General features: G+C 49.4%; 3 protein-coding genes across 7 annotated transcripts in view; 1 reads left to right on the top strand and 2 right to left on the bottom strand.

Annotated features, from left to right (window-relative positions):
* The window catches only part of Ift172 (intraflagellar transport 172), a 37795-nt gene extending 28036 nt beyond the window's left edge, over positions 1-9759 (top strand). For both annotated transcript variants that reach the window (XM_052186277.1, XM_052186276.1), the window contains exons 30-48: positions 262-404; positions 1444-1537; positions 1859-1923; positions 2253-2433; positions 2651-2760; positions 2859-2988; positions 5468-5566; positions 5750-5859; positions 5983-6046; positions 6221-6307; positions 6567-6683; positions 7417-7527; positions 7657-7776; positions 8304-8399; positions 8590-8649; positions 8734-8832; positions 9073-9226; positions 9392-9483; positions 9614-9759. In XM_052186277.1, the coding sequence (XP_052042237.1) occupies positions 262-404; positions 1444-1537; positions 1859-1923; positions 2253-2433; positions 2651-2760; positions 2859-2988; positions 5468-5566; positions 5750-5859; positions 5983-6046; positions 6221-6307; positions 6567-6683; positions 7417-7527; positions 7657-7776; positions 8304-8399; positions 8590-8649; positions 8734-8832; positions 9073-9226; positions 9392-9483; positions 9614-9703 (2022 nt within the window). In that variant the 3' untranslated portion in view covers positions 9704-9759. The remainder of the gene's footprint in view (positions 1-261; positions 405-1443; positions 1538-1858; positions 1924-2252; positions 2434-2650; positions 2761-2858; positions 2989-5467; positions 5567-5749; positions 5860-5982; positions 6047-6220; positions 6308-6566; positions 6684-7416; positions 7528-7656; positions 7777-8303; positions 8400-8589; positions 8650-8733; positions 8833-9072; positions 9227-9391; positions 9484-9613) is intronic.
* A 77-nt stretch (positions 9760-9836) lies between these two features.
* On the bottom strand, positions 9837-11417 carry Krtcap3 (keratinocyte associated protein 3). 4 transcript variants are annotated; one of them, XM_052186272.1, is made up of 6 exons: positions 10969-11417; positions 10825-10884; positions 10494-10700; positions 10253-10387; positions 10036-10148; positions 9837-9940 (listed from the first exon to the last, which is right to left on the bottom strand). In XM_052186272.1, exons 1-5 carry the CDS (start codon positions 11305-11307, stop codon positions 10041-10043), a joined length of 849 nt encoding a protein of 282 aa, XP_052042232.1. In that variant the 5' UTR covers positions 11308-11417; the 3' UTR covers positions 9837-9940; positions 10036-10040. The 4 variants fall into 4 exon arrangements, with proteins under 4 accessions (XP_052042232.1, XP_052042233.1, XP_052042235.1 ...); XM_052186273.1 differs by having other exon boundaries at positions 9837-9936; XM_052186275.1 differs by having other exon boundaries at positions 9837-10148; positions 10969-11153; positions 11253-11417.
* An 82-nt stretch (positions 11418-11499) lies between these two features.
* Positions 11500-22154, bottom strand: Nrbp1 (nuclear receptor binding protein 1). Its single transcript, XM_052186270.1, has 18 exons — positions 22032-22154; positions 19184-19412; positions 18887-19009; positions 18626-18727; positions 18153-18242; positions 17729-17769; positions 17288-17382; positions 15702-15785; positions 15357-15415; positions 15108-15206; positions 13337-13469; positions 13051-13156; positions 12907-12957; positions 12682-12817; positions 12459-12512; positions 12313-12376; positions 12118-12173; positions 11500-12043 (listed from the first exon to the last, which is right to left on the bottom strand). Exons 2-18 carry the CDS (start codon positions 19391-19393, stop codon positions 11939-11941), a joined length of 1608 nt encoding a protein of 535 aa, XP_052042230.1. The 5' UTR covers positions 19394-19412; positions 22032-22154; the 3' UTR covers positions 11500-11938.
* Positions 22155-23869: the final 1715 nt, after the last annotated feature.

Here is a 23869-nt window from a genome sequence, read left to right as displayed (position 1 = left end):
TAGAGGGTATTTTTGTCAGAAGTATGGCCACACCTGTAGAGACAAAATTTTACTTAAAATCGTAAGGGTGTATGGATTTTCTGAGACCTACCCTCTGTCCTTAAACACTGTGACCTAAGTTAAGAGACCTGACCCTTGGCCCTCACCAGTGCTGATTTGGAGCAGGGTCCTGACCCTCACTGTGCCTGAGGCAGGAGGCCAGAGTTGACGAGGGGCAGCTCTGCCATGGGTCACGCTTGCTCAAGCAGCTCCGCCTTACAGGTGGCCAAAGCCCACGGAGGAGCCAATGCCCACAAGCACGTGGCTTATCTGTGGGCGAAGAGCCTAGGAGGAGAGGCCGCAGTTAGACTCCTTAACAAGCTGGGACTTCTAGAGGCCGCCATTGACCATGCTGCTGACAACTGGTGGGTCTTGGATGGAGTTCCCTCTCCACCGGCTCCCTCCCTCCCTCCCTCCCAGAGCATCCTATACACAGAGAACGAAAACTGACATGCAAATGAAAAATAATTCCAAAAGTTGAGGCAAAAGCAAAGATGTGTGAGCCAGGCGTGGTGGGCCAGCCTATAATCCTGGCATTTAGGGGCGGAGGCAGAAGTATCAGAGTTCAAGGCCAGCTTTACTTATATAGTGAGTTTGAGGCCAGCCTAGGCTACACGATACCATGCACCAACTAAACCAGATAAAGAGTGAAACATTGACCAGACATGACAATGCACACTTTAACCCCAGCATGGGAAACAGAGGCAGGAAGATCTCTATAAATTCAAAGCAGCATGGTCCACTCAGCAGGTCCCAGGCAAGTCAGCCACAGTTAAATAGCAAAACCCCATCTAAACAATGAATGAATGAATGAATGAATGAATGAATGAATATAGTAGAGCTCTTTGGAAGGAAGGCGCTTATCGATGGATCTGAAGAGAAGGGTTGAGCAGGAACAGCTTGGAAAGCTAGGACTGTGCTAAGTCTGTGACATTTCTGGGTTGTCATTTATACACACGGACCGGTGCGCCAGGATCATGTCGCCCCAGCACCCTGTTTTATCTTCTGCTTCTGCTGCCCCCTTCTTATTCACAGCTAGTCTCCCCCCCCGCCCCCCCCCCCCGAGATAGCGATTGTTTGTCTGTGACCCACTGTGTTTAATTAGGATGCCTGTATGAATGTGGGGAGGGGGTTATTTACTGAAGCACAGGCAACCATCAGTGCATTGTCTGTATTTCTTGAGCATATATCACAAAGACCCGGAGTGGAGTCGGGCGGGCGGGCGGGGCTGGGACTCAGTCGTGCTTGGGGAGCAGGGATGGGAGCTGCAGGAGTCCTCTGCCAGCTCCTTCTCTCGGGAATCTTTAAATCTGCCCTGTTCTTCCCCCAGGGGTTGCCCTCCCTCTATTTTCTCTTGCCTTCTGTAAGTATGAAGTACAAACTGATCCAAATCATCCATTTCAGCTGCTTTGAGTTTGCCTTTGAACTGTCTCGGCTAGCCCTCAAGCACAAAACCCCGGAGATTCATCTCAGATACGCCATGTACCTGGAAGACGAGGTGCGGACGGGATTTTGTCCCAAGATGTCCCTAACATGGTGGTTCTCAGTCTATGGGTCATGACCCCTTTAGGCTCAGTGTTAGATATCTGCATATCAGATATTTACATTAGGAGCCATAACAGTAGCAAAATCACAGGAAGTTACAATGAGAATAACTTCATGGTTGGGGGTCACCACAACGCAAGAAACTATATTAAAGGGCTGTGACATCAGGAGGGTTGAGAACCACTGCAGACCACAGTGACCAGCTCAAACCCTGTCTCCTAACTGCTTGTAATAGCAGGCTCTTCTCACCACATGTGGCTGCCCTTCTGTCTAGGGCAAATTTGAAGAGGCTGAAGCTGAATTCATCCGGGCTGGTAAACCCAAAGAGGCGGTCCTCATGTGAGTTTCCCAGCTCCTGTCTGCTTCTTTCATTTATTTATGAATATGGAAATGCATGCACATGTACGGAAGTCAGATGACAACTCCTGGAGTTGGTCCTCTCCTACCATGTGGTTCTAGGATGTGAATCAGGTGTGGCAAGCACCTTCACCCCCCGAGCTGTCTCCCCAGCCCCTGCCCTGGGACAGGATAGAGATACTGCCCCAGGATCTTTCATGGGCATTTACTTTCAAACCTAGTCTAAACCCTTCAGCTATATGACTGTCTGCTCCCACTGTCGAGACTTCAGTCCTGTATTCAATATCTCCTATGTCCCCTATCTTGGGCAGGTTTGTCCACAACCAGGATTGGGAGGCAGCTCAACGTGTGGCTGAGGCCCACGACCCTGACAGTGTGGCTGAGGTACTCGTAGGTCAAGCCCGTGGGGCCTTGGAGGAAAAGGACTTTCAAAAGGCAGAAGGGTTACTGCTTCGGGCCCAGAGGCCAGGCCTGGCTCTCAATTATTATAAGGTAAGTGACATTATACGGCATAGTGATATTTGGGCCACAAAGGATGGATGAATTGGTATGAGAGGCCACAGAACTCCACACTGATTCCTGGTGATGTAGGATAGGCAAGAGGAGGGATGGGAGGTCTAAGAAGTCAGCAGTCAGGCCAGAGCCTGAGTAGTAGTAGGAAGTATTGGAGCCCCACCTCTGCCCTTCTGATACCTGAAAATGTGAGCAGGAGGCTGGACTCTGGAGCGATGCTCTGAGGATCTGCAAGGACTATGTGCCCGGCCAGCTAGAGGCCCTACAGGAAGAGTATGAGCGAGAAGCCACCAAGAAGGGGGGCAGGTGAGACGCCTCGTGCCCTGGCAGTGCTAGCAGGACTCGGTGGGATTGACCACACCCCCCTCTCCAGTGCTGACCAGTAAATCTTCTCACCCCCACAGGGGGGTGGAGGGGCTTGTAGAGCAGGCACGGCAGTGGGAGCAGGCTGGGGAGTACAGCCGTGCTGTGGACTGCTACCTCAAAGTTCGTGACTCGGGAAGCAGCGGCCTGACGGAGAAGTGCTGGATGAAGGTGAGGCTCCCGCCGACTCCTGCCACCATTCGCACGTGGCTGCCTTTACAAAGATTCACCCTGATCCTCCGTGACTTTATTTCAAGTAGCAGATGCTAAGTACCTGCAATGTATATGAGAGCCCAGACATCTGAAGGCTGACAAGATGGAAGACACACACCCTGGGCAGCCAGGGTTAGGGACTTGATTACTACCAAATCTGAGTAAAGACTGGGGTGTATGGAATGCTGTGCAGAGACCCCTGCGCTCTCTGAGGACTGGAGTAGTCCAGAAGGTTCTCTGAGGAAGGAAGGAGAGCTTGAACAGTCGCTAGAAGGGCAGCTCCAGACCAGGGCATAGGGGAAGGCCATGACCAACACGGGCTCCTCTTCACACTTCCTCACAACAGCCAGTCCCCTGCAGCAGACTAAGCAAACCCAATACTCTTCACCAATCCTAACACAGGTTATTAGTCAGGGACACAAAACTGAGTGTGTGTGTATATGCTTAAGATTAGAAATTGACTCAAACAGTTGTCTAAATAGGCAAGTCCCAAGATCTGCATGGAGAGCAGGAAGCCCAGGGGAGAGTGATGTACTTCCTGTGTGAAGGCTGGAGACCCAAGAAGAGCTAGCATTTCAGTTCCAGAGTGAGGGCAGAAAAAGCCAGTGTCCCAGTTTAGACAACAGTTGGGCAGGAAGAGTTTTCCTTTACTCTGGGTAAAGTAAGCCTTATGTTTAGTTCAAACTCTTAACTGATTGGATGACGCTCATCTGCATTGCGAAGGCCCATCTGCTTTATACTTTAAACACTAACCTCATCCAAGTACATCCTCACAGAAACACCCAAGTGTTTGAACATTACATATATTCCGTGTATTTCAGTCATCACAAAGAACTAAGCAATAAGTCAACCTATTTATTATCCTTGCAGTTGGGCGTGCGTGTGTGGTTTAAATGATGTACCTTGGGTACCGGGAAATGTGCTGCTGGGAAACCAAGGGCTTTATAATTATTGTGTTGATGCCCTTAAGTTTCTGGGCTCATTGAATAGGTTCCAGGAGGTGGAGCAAAAGAAGTAAAGGGGCCAATGTTTGGTTGTGAAATTTGAGACTTTAATCAGCAGCCAGTAAGCACCTTTTCAGATGCTTACTAAAGTCTGGATGGGGCTGAACTTGCAGATTGGTGGCAGAATGGCTCTCTGCATGGGGAGACAGCATGCTAAAGCCTTGCAGAGTTTGGCAAGCCAAGAAAGGAAAGGGAACGGGCAGGGGAATTAATCTAGACTATAGCTAAACTGGGTCACATGGGAATTCAAATCAGTGAGGATGTGGACATCCTAGTGGAAACAGTCAAGCAAAGCTGTCGAAACCATCCAGATCAGTCCTGCCTGCTGGGAACATAATGCGAGGTACAAATGTGTTGTTTCACTTTTGGTTTGTTTGTTTTTCCAAGATTCATTTATTTTATATAGGTGAGTACACTTCACTATCTTCAGACACACCAGACACACCAGAAGACCCCATTACAGATGGTTGTGAGCCACCATGTGGTTGCTGGGAATTGAACTCAGCCCCTCTGGAAGAGCAGTCAGTGCTCTTAGCCACTGAGCCATCTCTCCAGCCCATTATTTCAGTTCTTTAATACCTGATTTTGATTAAGGTTAAAAAAAGAAAAAGTTGGGCTGGAGGTCTTAATTTCCAGCAACCACATGGTGGCTCACAACCATTTGTAATGAAATCTGGTGCCCTCTGCTGGTGCACAGACACGAATGAAGGCAGAACACTACACAATAAAGAGAGACAGAGACAGAGAGGGGGAGAGAGACAGAGAGAGAGAGAGAGATTGAGAGAGAATTGTAAGACACTTAACAATGGTTATGAGGACTTGCTGTTCTCCCAGAGACCTCGGACCATGTTCCCAGCACCTACACGACGGCTCACAACCATATCGAACCCCAGTTCTAAAGGATCCATGGAGGCTTCTAGCCTTCACAGGCACCAGACACACAGACAAAAATGCAGTCAAAACACACATACACATAACATAAAAATAAGTAAAATCTTTAAAATGTTGACATTTCCAAGTAATACGCACTAAAGTTAATATTATTGGTATTTGCCCTTTTTGTGTGTGGGGGGGGAGGGGTTACTGTTTTCAGAATCCAGTGACCATGAATAATCTGAGGCTCACAAACAGCTGCAGGTTCTCTGCAGTTCTCATTCCCATTTTCTCTATACTTTGCTACCGAGATTCTTTGACAAAGAAAATACAGTGACCTCAGACAGCAAGTAAAGCATCTGAAGAGCTCTAGTGAGCCAGATGGAACGTTGGCTAGGTTCAGCAGTGCTCACGGGCCAGGCTTAGCCTGGGGGGGTGGGGGGGGAGAGATGAGGCAGGAGCCCACGGAAGCTGGAGGAGAACAGGAAGGCCACGTAGCCACACAGCCTCGGCGTGCTTTGTCTCCTCTACCCATCTCCAATCTCTGTTCATCCTCTCAGGCGGCTGAACTGTCCATCAAGTTCCTGCCTCCCCAGCGCAGTCTGGAAGTCGTCAGGGTTGTAGGACCCCAGCTGATCGGAATTGGAAAGCACAGTGCTGTAAGTAGAGCCTGACCCAGTCCCACATGCACGGGTGGAACAATGACACGCCACCCGGGTGTGGGTGTGGGGATGGACCCCGTGGTAGCTGTGGCAGGGTTGTGGGCAGAGGGAGGGTAGGAACTCACCAAGGGTGGGGGAGGGGGGAAAGAATAGTCTTCACTCTGATGTCCCACTGTGCAGGCTGCAGAGCTCTATCTGAACCTGGACCTTGTCAAAGAAGCAATCGATGCATTCATTGAGGGTGAAGAGTGGAACAAGGCCAAGCGTGTGGCCAAAGAGCTAGATCCCCGGTAAGCACAGAAGCTTCGCCTTTTAGTTCCTTCTGGAAACACCGAGCTGAGGGAGAAAGTTCTTATAGGGAGGGGGCGGTGTCTCAGGACCGTGGCGTTAGCAATCTCTGTATATCTTCCTAGGTATGAAGACTATGTGGATCAGCATTATAAGGAGTTCCTCAAGAACCAGGGCAAAGTGGACTCGGTAAGGCTCTCAAATTAGGAGGCAGAATGCAGGAAGTCTCCCTAGGAGGCCGAGCTCTGCCCAGCATATATAAGGCACTGGGCTCAGTCCTCAGCAGCTCAGACACAAGAAAAGTAAATGCCAAACTCCTGAAGAGGTACTAGAGACCCTCCCTCTCCCTTTATTGCTGCACAGCTGGTGGGTGTGGATGTGGTAGCTGCCTTGGACCTGTATGTGGAGCAGGGCCAGTGGGATAAATGCATTGAAACGGCTACCAAGCAGGTACTGCGTCTCCTCCCATCCCCTCTCCTTCCCTTCCCTGCTTCTGGGCATCCCATCCCAACTCCACCAGCAGCCAATCGGCAAAGGCCCCTAATGGACGTCAGTCTTGGGTACTCTGATACTATGGTCAGAATTGTACGTGCCCTTTTCTCCCTGAACAATTCCCTGGTCTCTTGTCACTGCCAGTTCTTACTAATCTGAGCCTTGTCCATGCTCCCCACCCCATTCCACCCCCACCCCACCCCCAATTCCCAAACAGAACTACAAGATTCTGCATAAGTATGTGGCTTTGTATGCAACTCATCTGATCCGAGAAGGTGGCTATGCCCAGGCACTGGCCCTCTATGTGCAACACGGAGCCCCTGCCAACCCTCAGGTACAGACTTCCTGGGAATCCATTCTGCAGCCTGTAAAAGCAGCCTCCCTTCCGTTCAGTCATCTCTAAGGATCCTGTCCCTAGAGAGCATCGAGCCCAGAATCCTGTCCTGACACGCAGACTCCTTGGAGGATTCACACTTTGAAGAAGTTACTCAAACAGCCGTCCATGTTCTTATTAAAAACATACTGACTTGTCTGTCCAAGAGGAAATGGAGATACCTTTCAAGGGTCATTATTGTCAGCCTGGTAACATGGTGGCTGTTCTCACATTTCTATATCTGCCCCACACTGACTTTGTTTTTTGTTGTGGGTTTTGTCTGTCTGTTTTCTAAGTCAGATCTCATGTAGACCAGGCCAGCCTAGAACTCACTACGGATCCTAGGATAATTTTGAGATCCTGGTCTGGTCTTCCTGCCAAAATAGTTTTGTCTTTTTTTTTTTTTTTTTTTTTTTTTTTTTTTGTAAAGATTTAATTTATATGAGTACACTGTTGCTGTCTTCAGACATCCCAGAAGAGGGCATCAGATCCCATTATAGATGGGTTGTGAGCCACCATGTGGTTGCTGGGAATTGAACTCAGGACCTCTGGAAGAGCAGCCAGTGATCTTTACTGCTGAGCCATCTCTCCAGCCTTAAAACAGTTTTAACACCTCTGCCTTCTCCATCCGTCCAAGCTCAGCTCCTATACACACAGCTCCTTCACTCAGGTCCCCTTCCCCCTTGACCTCTAGAATTTCAACATCTACAAAAGGATCTTCACTGACATGGTTAGCTCTCCTGGGACCAACAACGCTGAGGCCTACCATAGCTGGGCTGATCTTCGGGATGTCCTCTTCAACCTGGTAAGGAAGGAGGGTCCACGAGGAAATAAGACTTCCTTCTCCGGTCCCTGTCCTGCTCTCAGTCCAAATGATCCAAATGACCAGCAGTAACCACTGTACAACCCTCCATGGCTTCTCTCCCTTTTCTAGTGTGAAAACCTGGTAAAGTCCAGCGAGGCGAACTCTGCAGCTCATGAGGAGTTTGAGATGATGCTGCTGATTGCTCATTACTATGCTACGCGATCTGCAGCTCAGAGTATCAAACAGCTGGTAAGATGCAGCCAGGGGACTCATAGAGCCCTCGATCGATCACAAGGATGCACGCCCAGACCTTGAAGCTAAACAAGCCCCACCTCTGGATCCTCAAGCGTAGGCCCATAGACTGCCGTGTACTCCTCTGTGTCTCTGTCTAATTAGTCTGTGACACTTGCTGAGTTTCTTCACATACTGCTCTGACTGCCCTGTGCCCATAGCCCTACCACCCTCAATATATTGAAACATTCAGATGTCGTGATAGTTTTTATATACCTCCTATAAGTACACAGACTTTTGACTTACTTGATTTTAACTGTATACATTTTGTATACTTGGTCAAATTCTAGAAGTAGAAGAAACTCTGTACAAATATGGGCCCAGGTACTTTATGCTGATGTAAAGAACTAAGACCGGCACAGCCTGAGCTCTAGAGCAGCTCAGGACTGGTTTTCTAGCTCCATGCAACCTTAGCCACAGGCTCCCTGCTCTGCTCGCTCAGACACCATAGTATTGGGATCATAAACTTCACCTTTAATCCACAGGAAACCGTAGCTGCCAGGCTTTCCGTGTCGCTCTTGCGCCACACCCAGTTACTACCTGCGGACAAGGCCTTTTATGAAGCTGGCACTGCTGCCAAGGTGAGCTGGGACAAGGGAAGGGTGGGGCTGAAGGAACAAGGAAATCTAAGGTGGAAGATGGAGACCGCCTTGAGCAAGCTGAGTATGACTGAGGTGGAGGACAGTCTCCGTCTCTTCCTGGAGCGCTGTGTGCTAACACCCAGAGAAGGAATCCTCAAGCCCAGAGCCACCTGCAGCTTTTCTGTTACAGGAAGTTGGCTGGGAGAACATGGCTTTCATTTTCCTCAATCGGTTTTTGGATCTGACTGACGTAAGTAGGAAAACTGTCCAGAGATCAGGAGGCTTCGCCTGTCACGAGCTGTGCCGATCTCACGGTTGACTGCTCTGCCCACAGGCAATCGAAGAAGGGACCCTGGATGCCCTGGACCACTCAGATTTTCAGGATACAGACATTCCCTTTGAAGTGCCACTCCCAGCCAAGCAGCATGTCCCGGTAAGGGAGCAGGACTGGAGAAGGAGAAGGAATCACCGGTGGGTTGGCACTGAGAAGGGAGGATGGTTCCGGGTCACTATCCTTTGGTGACACCAGCCCTCACAACTACTCAGGGAAAGCAGAGGCAGTGACTGTGCCCCTCAGGTCCCAGGGCAACTATTTATAGCTGATGTGTGGCCAAGGGCTTAGGAAGGCCCTGCACTCACCCCATATAAAGCCAGCACTACCTCTCTTCCCCAGGAGGCCCAGAGAGAAGAGGTTCGAGATTGGGTGCTCACAGTCTCGATGGACCAAAGGCTGGAGCAGGTTCTGCCCCGGGATGAGCGTGGTGTCTATGAGGCTTCCCTGGTAGCAGCGAGCACTGGAGTCCGGGCACTGCCCTGCCTCATTACAGGTACAGAGCCCCACATTGCCCAGTGATCGCAGGGCAAGTAGAAAGGAGGGAAAAGTGGCAGCATCAAAACTTCGTTTCCGTGCCAGAGCCACCCCTCCTGCCTCCCAGGTGCCTCTTTCCCTTCCCGTGCTCTTGCAGACACCATCTTTTCACCTTTCACCACAGGTTATCCCATTTTGAGAAACAAAATTGAATTTAAGCGACCGGGGAAGGCTGCTAACAAAGACAACTGGAACAAGTTCCTTATGGCCATCAAGGTCAGAGAAGGAGTCTTAAAGTCAAAGGAACGGTGGGGTGGGGGAGGGGCTACAATAGGATTCTCAAAGACACCTGCTCCTCACAGCCGGAAGCTAATGGCTCCTCTCCTGGTGTCCACTTTGCCCGCAGACCTCCCACAGCCCAGTGTGCCAGGATGTGCTCAAGTTCATCAGCCAGTGGTGTGGGGGGCTTCCCAGCACCAGCTTCTCCTTTCAGTGACTGGTGCAGCCAAGGAGTTTAGATCTGTTCCTCATTAAAGTTCTGTGAGTAGTGGAGCCTGCTGCATCCTTTGCTTAACACCTCTCCACCACAGTACACTGCCCTTCACTCTAAAAGTAACTGGCAGGCAGAAGACAAAATACAAGTTCTTTTATTACAGTTATCTATACCATCCTAGGGTCAGGGCTCCCACGTAGTAGAAAACACCTGTGGACTGTGCCTTGGAAGAACACCTGCCTGACAAAGAAAAGAGCCAACCTGAGTCACAGAGCAAGCAATGCAGCAAAAGGCTAGCCCAGTCCCCAGGAATGCATCCACCCCAGGGCCATCACCTGTCCTAAACCCAGGTTTTCTGTAAGGCCTGGACATCCTGATGGTAATGGAGCAGCTGCACATTTTCCTGCCTTTTGCACTCAGGAAGTTCAAGGCCTGTTAGCTCCTGCAGCTACAGGAAAGGAGGGATACAGTAACTGGGCCTTAAATGACACACCAGCCCCTCCTCAACACAACCGGGGTATGGAATGAACCCTTCCTGTGCCTCTTCCTTACCTGTCCCTGCAACCCTTCCTTCCTGCAGGGCCCAATTCCCTGTAGCGTGAGTGCAGCCACACAACAGTAACCAGAAAGAGCAGCCTCAGCTGCAGACATGAACAGAGAGGGGATCCAGAGAGCCAAGGCTGTACCCTAAAACCCAAAGTAACAAAGACGACTGGGCCTTGGAATGAGGCAGGAGCAGCACACAGGGCAAAGGGGAGGAGCGGAGTTTCTCGAATAGCAAGAGTAAGCTCACATAAATTCTTGTGGGATCAAAGGGGCAGTCAGTGTGTCCAGGCCCCTGGTCCAGCGGTATGGAAGGATCCATCAGGCCTGGATGGCAATCGGCAATAAGACGGCGGCCACCATTGGCAATAGTGAGGGAGACAGCCAGGAGGAGGCCCATGGAGCAGGCAGCCGACAAGAGCAGGTTCACCAAGGCCAGTGTCAGCAGGGCCCAGTGCTAGTGGGGTAGAAGACCTGGGTGAACAGCCTGGTTAAGTCTGTCTCCCCGAGATACTTCAGTTTCTCTATTTGAGGCTCCTGCCCATCGGTAGTCTGCTGAGACACCTCGCTCCCCCTCTCACCAGTCGTGGCAGAAGAAGGTTCCTGGATGCCAAGAGAGCCACAAGTCCCACGGAAACGCTCTGCGGAAGCAACAAGCCTATGGCTTACTGGCTCTCGGCGCCCAGTCCAACCCGCCTTGCCTGTCCACCGTCTCCTGAGCTCACCAGTAGTCCCGAACCCACAGAAATGACATTGGCTGTAGTGTACTCAGGAGTGACCGCGCCACGGGGGTTGGCCACGTGCCGCAGGACAGTACCATGCAGCACAGCTCCCACCAGGAGGTTCACGTGGCCCACCAGGATCAGCGCGAGTCCCACGCGCATCAGCCGCCTGGGCCCTCGGGTGGCATCTGCAAATAGGGGGAGGGGCAGGTAGCAGCCGTGCAGGGCGGGGCCTCGGGCCCTGCCTCGGCTGCGGGACCCAGGGCGGAGGAAAGCGTACAACTTACCGAAGGCGCAGACGCGGCAGCACCTCATCGTGGCCGCTCTGCCCCCGCCGCCCATCCGCCCTACCTGGACCTGGCTTCGCCAGGAAGGCGACCTGAAGCGAGGCTTCCGCGCCGCCGCAGGCAGCTCCACCTGGGCCCGCCCCGCCCTGACCTAAGGCCCGGCCTCCACGGGCCGCCTACCTGGGTCCGCCCAGGCCCGCCAGAGCGCCTGCGCCACCCACTGAGCAGCAAGCACAACACAACATGCTTTAGCAAAAAGTAGACTTTATTACAGCAGCAACTGAGGCGATTCGAATGGCCCCCGGGGCCACCCCTGCAGCACCACCTTTCTCTCCCGCCCATGCGCCCCAGCGGGATTGTAGAACTAAGCTCCCCCAGTGCCCGTGGGCCTCCTGTCCACACAGGTAGGGCAGGAGCCAGCAGGTCAGCTACTAGCCCCCAGCTAGAGGTGGCTGCTGAGAAGGCCCAGGCCCACGTCTGTGCAAAACAAGTAAACAAAGTGCAGAGGGGAGGAAGAGAGGGGAAGGGGCAGGATGAGACTCAACCAGGGAGCCCCTAAAGCCCTCCTGAATAATACGGGGAGAAGGGGCTTCACAGGGTAATACTGACTGGGGAGAGGGGACAGGAGGACTGCAGCATGCCCAGGGACAGCCACAGCTTGGCTAGGGGCCTGGCTCAAGTGAGCTCTATGAGGAGACGGCGACAGCGGCTGTGTTGAGTGAGCTGTTCCTGGCAAAGTTGAACTTGCTGAGCGTCTCCTCCAGCAGAGAAGTCAGGCGGCTCTGATCAGCCTGGGGAAGAAGCTCAGTGAGGCAGGGCTGAGAGAAGACAGGGCGGCACCCAGAGCAGAAGGCAGGCCCCTCACCTCACTAATGAAGCCCAGCTGCACCAGCTCAGCCGCCAAGTCTGGGATGTTCTCATCTGACAGAAAAACAGGGGTGCTTGAATACAGTCTGGGAGGGCCAGAAGCCCTGTGAAACACTGTCCCTGTCTCTGATATGTCCCCTCAAAGGATAAGGCTCACAGATCCTCCCTCCTCCAAAAGAAAAGAGATGCTCACTTGGCATCAGGTCACAGCTCAGGTGCCGGTTCAGTTTGTCCTCCAGCTTCAGCAGAAGTGTTAGCTAGAAAAGGGACAATGACAATGAGGCTCTCCTCCTCAGCAGGCTGAGAGCTCAGCCCTGTGACATCCCGCCCTGAGCTTACATGGTGTTTGACTCCCTCCTCCACAGATTCGATGTTGCATTGCATCAGCACCACCTGGACAGAACAGACATGGAGGGCGTCTAGAGATTGCTATGCCCTAGACTTTCCAGCCCACAGAAGAAAACGGTGGCCAGCAGGCAGAAATGCATTCCATACAGGACAGTGCCTTAGCTAAGGTGTCTCTACCCCCATGGCCAAAATACAATCACACCAGAGTCCCCACCTTGCGTGTCTCCACTTCAGCTGGCTCAGGAGTTGGAGTCTTGACAGAGGGGGGCACAACAGGTGACGTCACCTCCTCCTGCTGTGGCTGCTGAGGCCGAGGCAGTCCGAAGGCTGTCAGAGGGTAGATCCCATTCCTGGTGGGAGATGACAAAAGTCACACAGATTCTATGAAAGCCTCTAGACACCTGTCCCTACTCCCTCCCAGAAGCCCACTCTCTCTCACCTGACATCTTCAAGGAATTTGTCTAATTCCAGGGCTGGTGACTGAGAGTACCTGGAAGAAGAGGTAAGCAGCTTGAGACTCCCTCCACAGAGCCTTGGGTGGCAGCGACCAATCTCCCTTTCAGACCCTCAGCTGGCTACTCACAAAGTCTGAACTGGTTCTCGCCCTGGCCCTGCAGGGATTTCAGCTAGTACAGCACTGGTATCCATATTTTTGGTGATCTCCTCTAGAGCGTTCTCTGGTATCATGTCTAGTGGGTATAATGGGGTGGAATGTTATAGAGGACAGGGGTAAAGAATCCCTTTGGGAACAGAACACTAAAGACGCCATGCCAGTGATGGAAGCCCCATGTTGGATGGAAATCCTAGTGCTCTTTGTGTAACATGGACTCAGGCCCAGGAACAAGGCCTAGTAGCATCTGGGGACTCACGTTGGTGTCCCACAATACAGTGAGCAGCAAGAAGCTTGAGTGAGGGCACTTCAAACAGTGCTGGGTGGAACAGAAGTTCTCTGGCTGTCGGTCTCCGAGCAGGCTCAGACTGCAGGCACTTTTGAATAAACTCCTGTAAGACAACAAGAAACTGGAACAGGCATCTGGCAAGACTCTCACGTCCATGTAACTTTCATTAGATTTAGCAAAATGTTTTCTACATGCTTGGAATTCAAACTTATTGGGGAAACATTGATGTATTTCCTGACAGGGCTTTATATCTATATGGTAATGTATAAACTTGTCTTTCTGGTTTTTCTTTCTAGACATTTTGTTTTTCTAAGACAGGGTCTCATTACATGGCTTAAGCTGGCTTGGAACTCTATAACTATATAGTCCAGATTGTCTCTGAACTCGCAGTCCTCCTGCCTCAGCCTCTGAAGTTCGGAAACTACAGGCTTGAGCCACCATACCTGCCTTTGGTATTACTTTTATAGTCTCCAACCACAATTGTGTTTGTTTTTGGAGAAAAGGTCTGTCTGTGTAGCCCTGGTTGTTCTGGCCCTCACTCTGTAGACCAGGCTGGCCTTGAACTCACAGAGATCTGCCTTCCAAGTGCTGGGATTAAAAGACCATTACTGTCTGCATTATTTTTTCTTTAATGTTGAAATTTAGTATTTCTTTTGTTTTTACTAGCTCATTCATGGCCAATTTTTCTTGGATCTTTGCCAAATTTAGTTTTTCCCCCCATCTCAGACTTTTAGCAAATGATTGCGGTGAGTAACACTCACCGTCTTCTTGTCTCCCGAGCTTATTATCACAACTTCCTTTGTCTACAACTCCTGATTGCCCATGTTTTCTCTAACCATTCCACTTCCCTTTCTGCCTCTGGTCAAATCCCATGCCAACATGCTTTCTTACTTTCAGTATTAAAGGACAACAAAGTGGCACACCTGATCTTTCCCCTAATAATCCCACCCTAATGTGAACTAGAACCTGGATTCACGCCTAACTCTTCCATTAGAGCTCTACTTCTTGCTCCTCACTACTGTCTCTGATTAACATTAATTGTTCCTTCCTCATTTTGTTTTTGAGACAGGATCTAATGTAGCCCAGGCTAGCCTTGAACCCTCTGTGTAGGGGAGAATGACCTTGAACTTTTAATCCTTCTATCTCTACCTCCCAAGTGCTAGGCTTATAGATGTATTGCCTCCATGCCTGACCAGAGTTAATTGTTCTTGTTCTGACTGTCCTGTCTCACTATAGTTAAGCTACATACTGATTCATAATTCCTTCATCCTTTAAATCTTAGCTCGTTAAACATAAAATCCCAAGTGACTAGCTTGATATTTACATGCCAAGATATTGTATACGAGTGTGTAGCAGCTGGGCAGTGGTGGCACATGCTAATAATCCCAGCACTTGGGAGGCAGAGGCAGGTGGATTTCTGAGTCCGAGGCCAGCCTGGTATATATAGGACAGCCAGGGCTACAGAGAAACCCTGTCTGGTTTTAAAAAAAAAAAAAAAAAAAAAAAAAAAAAGTGTAGCAACTGCCTGAGTAACACCCAATCAGCTCACCTTTATGTAGAGAAACTTAACTAACAATTTGTAACTTCAGACTACCTATCTGAACCCTGACCTGTGTATCTAGAATCACAGTTTCTCACAGGAGTAGTGTAGTTTAGTCTTTTCTATTTTGATTCTCTTCTTTTACTCTCAGAACATCTGGGACTTGATTAAGGAGGAAGGCTGATCCTGATTGAGTCTTACCCTCTGTAATGAGTCTTCGAGTAGCTGGATGGCACTGCTGATGGCTTCCTGTGGCACGTATGAGGACTCACCATTGCCCTGAATCTCTAGCACTGCCATCTGTAGTGAGGAAAATCCCAAAGGAACAACTGAGAACTAAGACACAAACCCACAAACCCAGTACTCCCACAATCTCTTCCCCAAGGTCAGCATTTCCCTTTCCATGTTCTGATTTCATGCTTTCTCTCTCCCTCCCCTCACAGGTCTCACCTCCAGTGCACACATGCCAAAGGAGTAGATGTCCACTGCTGTTGTCACATTTGTGACTTCTGGAGAAAACAGATGGTTATTAGGAGAGTGAATGGACTGGGGGAACAAGTGGCAGGGATACTTTAAAAACAAACAAACAATGTATGCAAGTCCAGACTGCTGACCTTCTTGTTGTATTGTCCCTGTATCTCACTCAGTTCATAAAGTGTAAAACCAAGATCTAGGGTAGCTCTGGCAGGGGTTGATCTTTCAGGGAGGGAGTAGGTAGAGGGGCACAATCTGTCTGAGGGACTTTTTTTTTAAAGCTGAGTCTGAGAATGGGGCAGAGAGACAAGGCTACCTCACCTCCATACTCTGGTGCAAAAAAATGTAGGTTCTTCTGTTCTTCCCGGCAAGTCTTCACATGATTGTTGATAGTGTCAGGAGCCACTAGGAGGAGTAGGGAGACACCCACAATCTAACCACCACCACCACCACCACCACCAAAGCATGATCTTACTCTACAGAGAGTTTCCAAAAGCCATTTTTCTCCTGAAGTCTCCTTTCTAATACTCAATAGATACAAACTATCACTTTCCCCGACCCTAAGCAATAGACTACATATCAATACCACCTAGATTCCCTGTCTGCAGCGTCTATTTCTCATCTAAGGCCCCTTCACTCAGAAACAACGAAGTCTATGCAATCTACACACAAACACTGAGGACTGTAGGCTCATCAGGTAACACAGTCAAAGGAAAACCTGTCATTGGGAACCTGCTCATCTTTTCAAAGTCCCAGATCTATGAAATTCACAGCCCCACAAAAATGCTAGCTTCAATTCACTCATCCACCCTGCAATTAACAAAGAAATACAGACAGCCCTTCCTACTGTGAGACAACTGGAGACCTCATGAACTGGGGTAAGAAAGGCAAAGCAGTATTAACACAGATCCAAGGAGCTAGCCTCTTCCTTACCCATATGTGATGACTAAACTGAAAACAAAAAAACCTAAAAACCTCAAAAGTGAACCAATACCCTAAAATCAGTTTACGTGTTAGACCCTTGTCTAAACCTTAGTCCTCAACAACACCTACCGCAAGACTGAACGAGGAACCAGGACCAGGCCCAAGCTGGACTCACTCCGATCATAACAATGACTACAAATCACAGAGAATCTAAGAGCACAGTATGATTTACGGAGCCAGCCTGATGATGAAGGGGATGTGACTCTTAAGAGGAAGTGTCCAGCCAGGCAGAATCCACAGGAAACAAGCAGGTTACAAAGGGGCAAGCAGGTAGAGGGCTGGCGGGGCAGAAGCTAAGCAGGCATAATTAGGCACAGGAAGCAGGGGACAGGCCTTGCTCCCACGACTGCATGCACTGGGCAGCCGCAGACGGAGCAAAGGGAGCACAAACAGAGCCCCAAATGGGGCAGAGGGAGCTCTCACCATTAGCAAAAATCCTATGAAAGACTGTTGGGAACAGAGCAGCCCGTAAGCGGGAGGGAGGAAAACAGAGAAAAGTTGTGAGCGATGGAGCAGCCAAGCCCCAGACAAATGGTAACCACACACAGACACAGCACACAGAAATGTCACTGCACACAAATACACAGCAAATGAAAACACTCACAGCAGGCACAGACTGGAACCTCTTTGGTAGGGTTTGGCCCGAAGGGCTAGAGTCAGACCTCATATCCATCTCTTGCCCTTTCCAAGCCTCTTATCAACTTCTCTGTATGATTCCAAAGTTCTCACCAAGAAGTACAAGATTGGATACCCTAACCCATTTCCACTAATTGGTTTCTCCCTATGAATTACCTCTACTAAAAGCCTATCTATTATCACCAGCTCATACCTCAAATTTTGCTGTTCTCCCAGGCCTTTTATCTTACCCCCATGGTTCCCAAATTCCCGAGGCTCCCCTGCCCAGAATCTCTCCCTCCCCTCACCAGAGCCAATCTTGATGAGTCCGTTGTGCTGGATGAAGATGGTGTCACAGGTCAGGTTCCCATGGATGATGGGAGGGTCACAGGAGTGCAGGTAGCTGTGGGGGCACTGGGCTGTTAGAGGGGCCACTAGGAAATTAAGGGCAGGGGGAACCCAAGGGTTAAGAGGAGTAAGGGCCAGCTCTCCTCCTCCTCATAACGATAATCCCTATACGCTGACTCTCCATTATGCCAGGGATCTTAAGATAAGCAGTAGGAAAAAAGACTGGGATACTGATGGTTAGGACATCAAGAGGACCCCACAAGGGAGCCTAATCTTGTCAGCATGTGACTCAAAGAAACTGGGGAGAGGCAGAATAGAAAAGCAGAGTAGTGCCTTGCAATGTGTGTAAGGAACTAAAACCAGGAGAGATTGGGGAAGAAAACTAACCAGATATTACCTACCTTAGGGCAGAGAGGATCTGTGTACACCAGCGTTTCCAAGCCTGGAAAAGAAGTCAGGATCAGCAGTAATATTCTCATTCTCATTCATTTTCTCTCTCTCTCTCTCTCTCTCTCTCTCTCTCTCTCTCTCTCTCTCTCTCTGCCCGCCTCTTCCTTCTCCCCTCTCTACCCACCCTCCTCCTCCACGGTTTCACTATATACCTATATGGCCTTAGGTGTCTTTAAACTATGTAGACCACACTGGCCTCAAACTCTCTGCCTTCTGAATCAAAGGCATGCAACAACCACCACACACAACCTGTGATACTTTCCTCTTACCCTTCCCACTAGTCCTTGCTATTCCTCCCTAATTGGCTTCATAATTTTCCCCATCTTTTTAAATCCCTAAACAAAGCCTAAAACTATGTCTAGCTTCTCTTCGTACCTTTTCATTCATAGTCTTGTGGTTCTTTTTGGTCTTCTTCAGAAACTGTTTAAGACTCCCAGAGGACATGTATTCTGTGATGAAGATTACCTGGGGAAGGAAAGCACTTACTAAGCCTTTCTACTAGAAATGATCTCTATCTAACCTGGTGACATTTACACCAGATACATAATAAATTGTGTTTTTCAACTTTCTTTTTCTTTAGTATCACTTTCTGAGGCTTAATAGCATGATGAGAACAAAAAAGCAAGCAAGTGTCCACTAACTTCCCCCATCTTTACTGGAAAGCTACAGGTATCAAATGAAACCCTACTTTCCCTGCCAAAGCAATAGATTTCAGTTCTTGGGTCAAAATTACCTAGTTTCAACCTCTGAATGTGAAATGGACAATAAATGCACCTGCTCTCTGGCAATTCAGGAAACATTAGGCAAAAAAAAAAAAAAAAAAAAAAAAAAAAAAAAAAAAATCTTACCCTAGCCTTGTTCTCTTTAACGTCAGCCCAATACTTGTGAAACTTAACAATGTTAAGATGTTCCAACTGAATCAGATTATCAAACACTGCACGGACCTTTTCCTGGAGCAAGGCAGACAGGGACAGTAGAGGTCACAAATCATTGTAAGAATATGAAAGCCATTCCCTACCCATCCCATGGCTGATCTAACCAGGAAAGCTTTCCTCACAGCCACTTTCCCAACAACAGCTGCTTAAATAGGCCCAGGCCTCATCACCTACCTCCTGCAGTTTGTAGTTCTTGCGTTCAGAGAACTGTACCTCATTCCACACAACCTCCACACCTTCCTCTGTATCCATGGCCAGGTATGCACTGTCAATACCTGGTACATTACGCTGATTCACCTGAGAAGCAATTCAAGTGAAATTAAGGTACTTCAAGAAGCTGCCATTTTAGTACTCCATATGATCATCTTCCAGCCCTGCCCTACACAGGTCTGCTGTGCTCCTCTGGACAGCTTCTCTAGTTCTTACTGCTTACAGTTTACTCTCCCAGGAACTCCATCACCACCACCTCACCTCTTCTCGCCTCTTCTGCCAGCGCCCACAGGGTGACTCTTCCAGGATCTCAGACTCATCTTCACTTTCTTCTTCTTCCTCGGGAGAAGCAGCTGAAGTTGTGGAGGTCACAGGAGGTGACACAGAAGTCAAGCCAGGAGCTGAAGATGAGGATTCTACCTTTGGGTCTGAGCCACTGCTGACTACTGTTTGGGACTCCCCTTCCGACATGCTGGAATGAACACTCGGCCTGCATTTGTTAGGCAGAGTCAGAAGACAAAGGTCAAAAACAGATGTATAAATCTTTAATAGTCTTAACTTCATCTTCAGCCTTAAAAATACATCTTCCTTGTTTTCTTGACATCAAAATCAAATTTACTCTTACCTAAATACTGAAATGTGAATGACTCTCTGGCTTCTAGAAGAGGAGTTACCTTGGTTGAAGACCACTCAGAAGTGCCACACATGAGACTAATGACAATATAGTCCACTTTAGTCAAACCCAAATAGACAGTAAAATCTGGTACCCCATTCCCTCTCAGCAAATGGTGTTGCAATTAATATATTTCCCATCGGCTCTCTATGGGCCTCAACTTTGACTGTGCTCAAGGACTAGGGTGTACAGGCATTACTCAGAGCAGATGACTTTAAAATGTTCCACTGAGACAGCCCTATGGGTCTATACTATCCTTAACCAACTAACCAAAACTCCGAACAGTGACTTATCCTACTAGACCAAAAGTGACATTATCCAGTGACTTTCTTACACATAGGTAGAAGCTGCCATTGGGCCAGCTGACTGGCAGGCGTGACTTCCATCTCTAATGACCTCACCGTCCTTATGATGTGTGAGTGTGGCAAGTGGGTACTGTTTAACAACATTTCTTTTCATTTACTCACTGAAATGTTTAGTAACATTTGTAGGTTATTGTAGGTCACACACTGGGAGGGTGCTTGAGATAGATCAGTGAATTAAAATAAATGAAATGCTTGCACTTAACTAAGCACAAATTTAAAAAAAAAAAAATCAAAGCCCTTATGCTTCCAGCTTTCCTTCCATCTACATTGCTCAAAGGCTCTGATTTGTCCAATCTGAGGCACTAGATCTGATACCAGTTACCTCCCTCAGGAACAAACAACTCAAGCTATAGTAGACTTTATAGGAAAAGTATTAAACAATAATATTTCTACAGGCACAGAGTTGCTTTAAGAAAAACCTTAATTTCTAATTAACCCATACCAAAACAAAAAGCAAAAAACAAAACAAAAACAGACAATCAAATGAACACAGACGGTAAAAAAAACCTGAAACCTGTGTGTGATTAGCTCAAGGAAGAGCTGTCTAGTAAGAAAGCCATACCCTGGAAAGTAAACTTGCACTCCAGAGTCAGTTCAGATTACCTGAAAACTGCAATCAACATCAGCAGGCCATACAACTCTCTGACGCCCCTTTCTACACATCTCTCCCCAGCCTAACTGTTTTATCTGAATGGGGGATTTGTATTAAGGCTCTAGTAAACTCAAAGAACGACACAGCACTACCACAGGGGGGGGGGGGGATCTGGCAGGCTTCTTCCCCACTTTAATTTCTAAGGAAAGTCCTTTCCTTTCCTAGAAAGTCTCCTCAGTCTGCCAAGACAGCTATTAGTTGTGTGCATATCTTAATAAACCAATAAAAAAGATGAGTTAAGGATCACTTTCTCCTCCTTCCCCTACCAAGGAGCTAAGAAAATAATAAAGTCTACCTCAGCTACATTCACACGATTCAGATTCCAATCTGAATGGATAAGTGAAATTCTAGCGAGGCACAGCAGAAGATACTCTAGACTGTCAAAGCTGTAGCCTATGAAACCTAAAACTACTGGACCAAGGACACAGACAGCCCCTTCACAGGGCACCTGGAGGGAAGATAAACTGTCATCAGAGACAAATGTCCAGAAGGTACATTTCCCTCCCCGACCACGTCCCAGGAGGTAAAATAAGAGCAATGCCTAAAGATCTCCAAGCACTCCCGCAACAGATGCAGAAACTTGTGCAACACTGGGGGTTCTGCCTCAGGGCTGCTGGCAGTTTTAACTGGGATTAGCCTGGGAAAACCTCATTTGCATTGGTGAGGGCTATCTCCTTGCAGCCTCTAGCTACCCTGAGGGCGCATTGTACATTCACTCGCGGGCATTGTCTGTCATCTGCAAAGTTGTTCTCCCTGCTTCCATTATTAGCTGAAAGCCCTCTGCATATCATCCCGCAGAGCTCGCAGCCACAGGCCACTCTGAGGTCAGCAGAACGGCTCAGTCGGAGAGAATGCAAGCTCGGAGGTAGGAGGCCCTCAGCTTGTCAACACTCCAACAGGTCGCCCGGCCAGTACCTGGAAGGAAGCGGCGGCGGGCAGACAGTGGCCCGCCAGGAGACGGAGCACCACAGCCACCTCATCAAAGGCCAGCCCAGCCGCGCCGTCAGGCCGCAGACCACGCCCCCGCGCTCGGCGCGCCGCCCCGCGAGCAGGCCGGGCCCGGACGCCGCGCTTCCTTCCGCAGGCCCTCGGGCCCGGGCCCCCGCCCCGCCCCCGCCCGCGCCGCCTGCCCCGCCTCTCGCGGCCAGAGTTCCAAGAGAACGCCGGGGCCCCGCGACCCGCGCCCGCAGAATTCCGGGCCGCCGCGGCCACGCCGGAGACACCAGGAGGGCGGGCGGCGCCCTGGGGCCAAGGCGGTCCCTCCGCTGCGACGGGCCGGGCTAGGTCGGGCCTGACTCCCGAGAGAGCAGGGCCGCCCAACAGCACCCGCGGGCCGCGTCCCGCCGGCCCGCGGCTCGGAGTGATCCTGCCGCCCTTCCGCGAGCCCCTCCCTCCAGGGCCTCTGTCTCCGGAGCTCACCTCCCGACTCCGCGCCCGCAGCCTGCGCTTCAGCTCCAGCTCGGGTTCCGGGGCCTCGGATCGCAGCGACTCCCTCACAGCTGCGCTCCGCAGCGCAACCGAACTGCGGGCCCCGCCCTCGCGGCGTCCGGACCAACAGTGGGCGGTGCCGCGGCGCCGCCAGGTTTCCATTGGACAGGGCAGCGGGGGGCGGTTCCCACAGCCAGGCGCTCTCAGGGCAGTCTCCTGCCGCGTCTCCTCCCCTTGCGGGGTTCTGGCCGACAGCCTGCCAGCGTTGTCTTCTCGTCCCTCCGTCCATCCTACTCCCAGTCGAGGTGCCCCCAAGTAATTCTGCCGGACGAAAGGAAGGCCCTCTCTCTCTTCTTGAAAGCGCCATGACAGTCCTAATCCTCCGAAAAGACAAAAGGAACGGAAGACTCAGCCTCTCAATCCGAGGGACGAACCCACCCACATTCCCCCTTTGGGAAAGAGACAGTGCACGGGTCATCAGATTTTCAGAAAGCTTTTTTTTAATCGCTTAACATGAAAATTAATAGTTGCTGATTTGCGTAACATTATTTACCCAAACATAACCTGATTCGACCCACATAAGGGAGAACTCATTGAAATTATCCAGTGGTTGTTGGCAAATGCTAAAAAGAAACAAACCAAAAAAAAAAAAAGTTACTCAAATTTAATTTGACATTAGCCAAAATAGAATCCGAAGTAAGAAGATCCATCAAAACTGTACTTGAAAAGGTATTTGGAAGGAATTTACACTGGCTGTGAGTTAGTGTAAAGAATTACAATAGATTGTGGGTAAGCCATTGATCTTGGAAACAAGGCAGAATTTAAGAGATGGAAATTCATGCTACCATTATACATGTATTATCAAGGAAGAAGGTTAAATCATCTGAAACAGAATGTCAACAATCACCAATTTTACTGTCCTTAAAGGGACTAATTAATCCTAGTTTACGGGTTCAAACGAAAATCCTGTAGAGACTCATTTTTTTATCTATTCATTTTAAAATGCTTGCTTTAAAAACTGAAATTTCAACCGGGCAGTGGTGGCGCACGCCTGTAATCCCTCCCAGCACTCTGGGAGGCAGAAGCAGGCAGATTTCTGAGTTCGAGGCCAGCCTGGTCTACAGAGTGAGTTCCAGGACAGCCAGAGCTATACAAAGAAACCCTGTCTCGAAAAAAAACAAATCCGAAAAAACAAAATAAATAAACAGATAAATAAAAACTGAAATTTCAACAAGCATGCCAGGCAGATCTCTATGAATTCGAGGCCAACCAGGGCTACATAGTGGGACTCTGTCTCAAAAACAAAAACCAACCTTTCTTTCCACCCAGCATAGTGGTGCATACCTGTCATCCTATCTCTCAGTAGGCTAACGCCATGAGTTGAAGATCAGCACGAGCAACAGCACAACACTGTCAAGACAAAACAGAATTCTGATGTTGGATTAAAAGCTGCACTTAACCTAAAAGTATAGCACACCATTTCAAAGTTTGTTCTAGTCTCAGAGAGAAGGAAGCGCGTCCTCTCCAGCCTCCTGGGCACTAAAGCAATCGGAACTCCTGAACGATGGCAAGCTCTCATTACATATCTGTTCGTATTCTGTTGTATCTTGCCTGTTTATAAAATGACTAATTGAGTCAGGCGGTGGTGGCGCACGCCTGTAATCCCAGCACTCTGGGAGACAGAGGCAGGTGGATTTCTGAATTTGAGGCCAGCCTGGTCTACAGAGTGAGTTCCAGGACAACCAGGGCTACACAGAGAAACCCTGTCTCGAAAAAACCAAATCCAAAAAACAAACAAACAAAAAGGTTAATTGGAGAAATAAATACAG

This window comes from Apodemus sylvaticus, chromosome 6 (genome assembly GCF_947179515.1).
Source record: "Apodemus sylvaticus chromosome 6, mApoSyl1.1, whole genome shotgun sequence".
Lineage (NCBI taxonomy): Eukaryota > Metazoa > Chordata > Mammalia > Rodentia > Muridae > Apodemus > Apodemus sylvaticus.
This window is presented reverse-complemented; position numbering and strand designations above follow the sequence as displayed.

Excerpts from the sequence above, each read along its gene's own strand:
- Krtcap3 (XM_052186271.1), bottom strand. The coding sequence starts at position 11,307 with ATGGGCGGCGGGGGCAGAGCGGCCACGATGAGGTGCTGCCGCGTCTGC. Across the intron at positions 10,388-10,493 it reads TTGATCCCACAAGAATTTAT|GGTACAGCCTTGGCTCTCTG; the intron begins GTGAGCTTACTC and ends TTTGGGTTTTAG. Across the intron at positions 10,149-10,252 it reads AGGAAGGGTTGCAGGGACAG|CTGCAGGAGCTAACAGGCCT; the intron begins GTAAGGAAGAGG and ends CCTTTCCTGTAG.
- Nrbp1 (XM_052186270.1), bottom strand. The coding sequence starts at position 19,393 with ATGTCGGAAGGGGAGTCCCAAACAGTAGTCAGCAGTGGCTCAGACCCA. Across the intron at positions 17,383-17,728 it reads CAGATCCTCTCTGCCCTAAG|CTACCTGCACTCCTGTGACC; the intron begins GTAGGTAATATC and ends GTGCCCCCACAG. Across the intron at positions 12,044-12,117 it reads AGCTGGGCTTCATTAGTGAG|GCTGATCAGAGCCGCCTGAC; the intron begins GTGAGGGGCCTG and ends CTTCTTCCCCAG.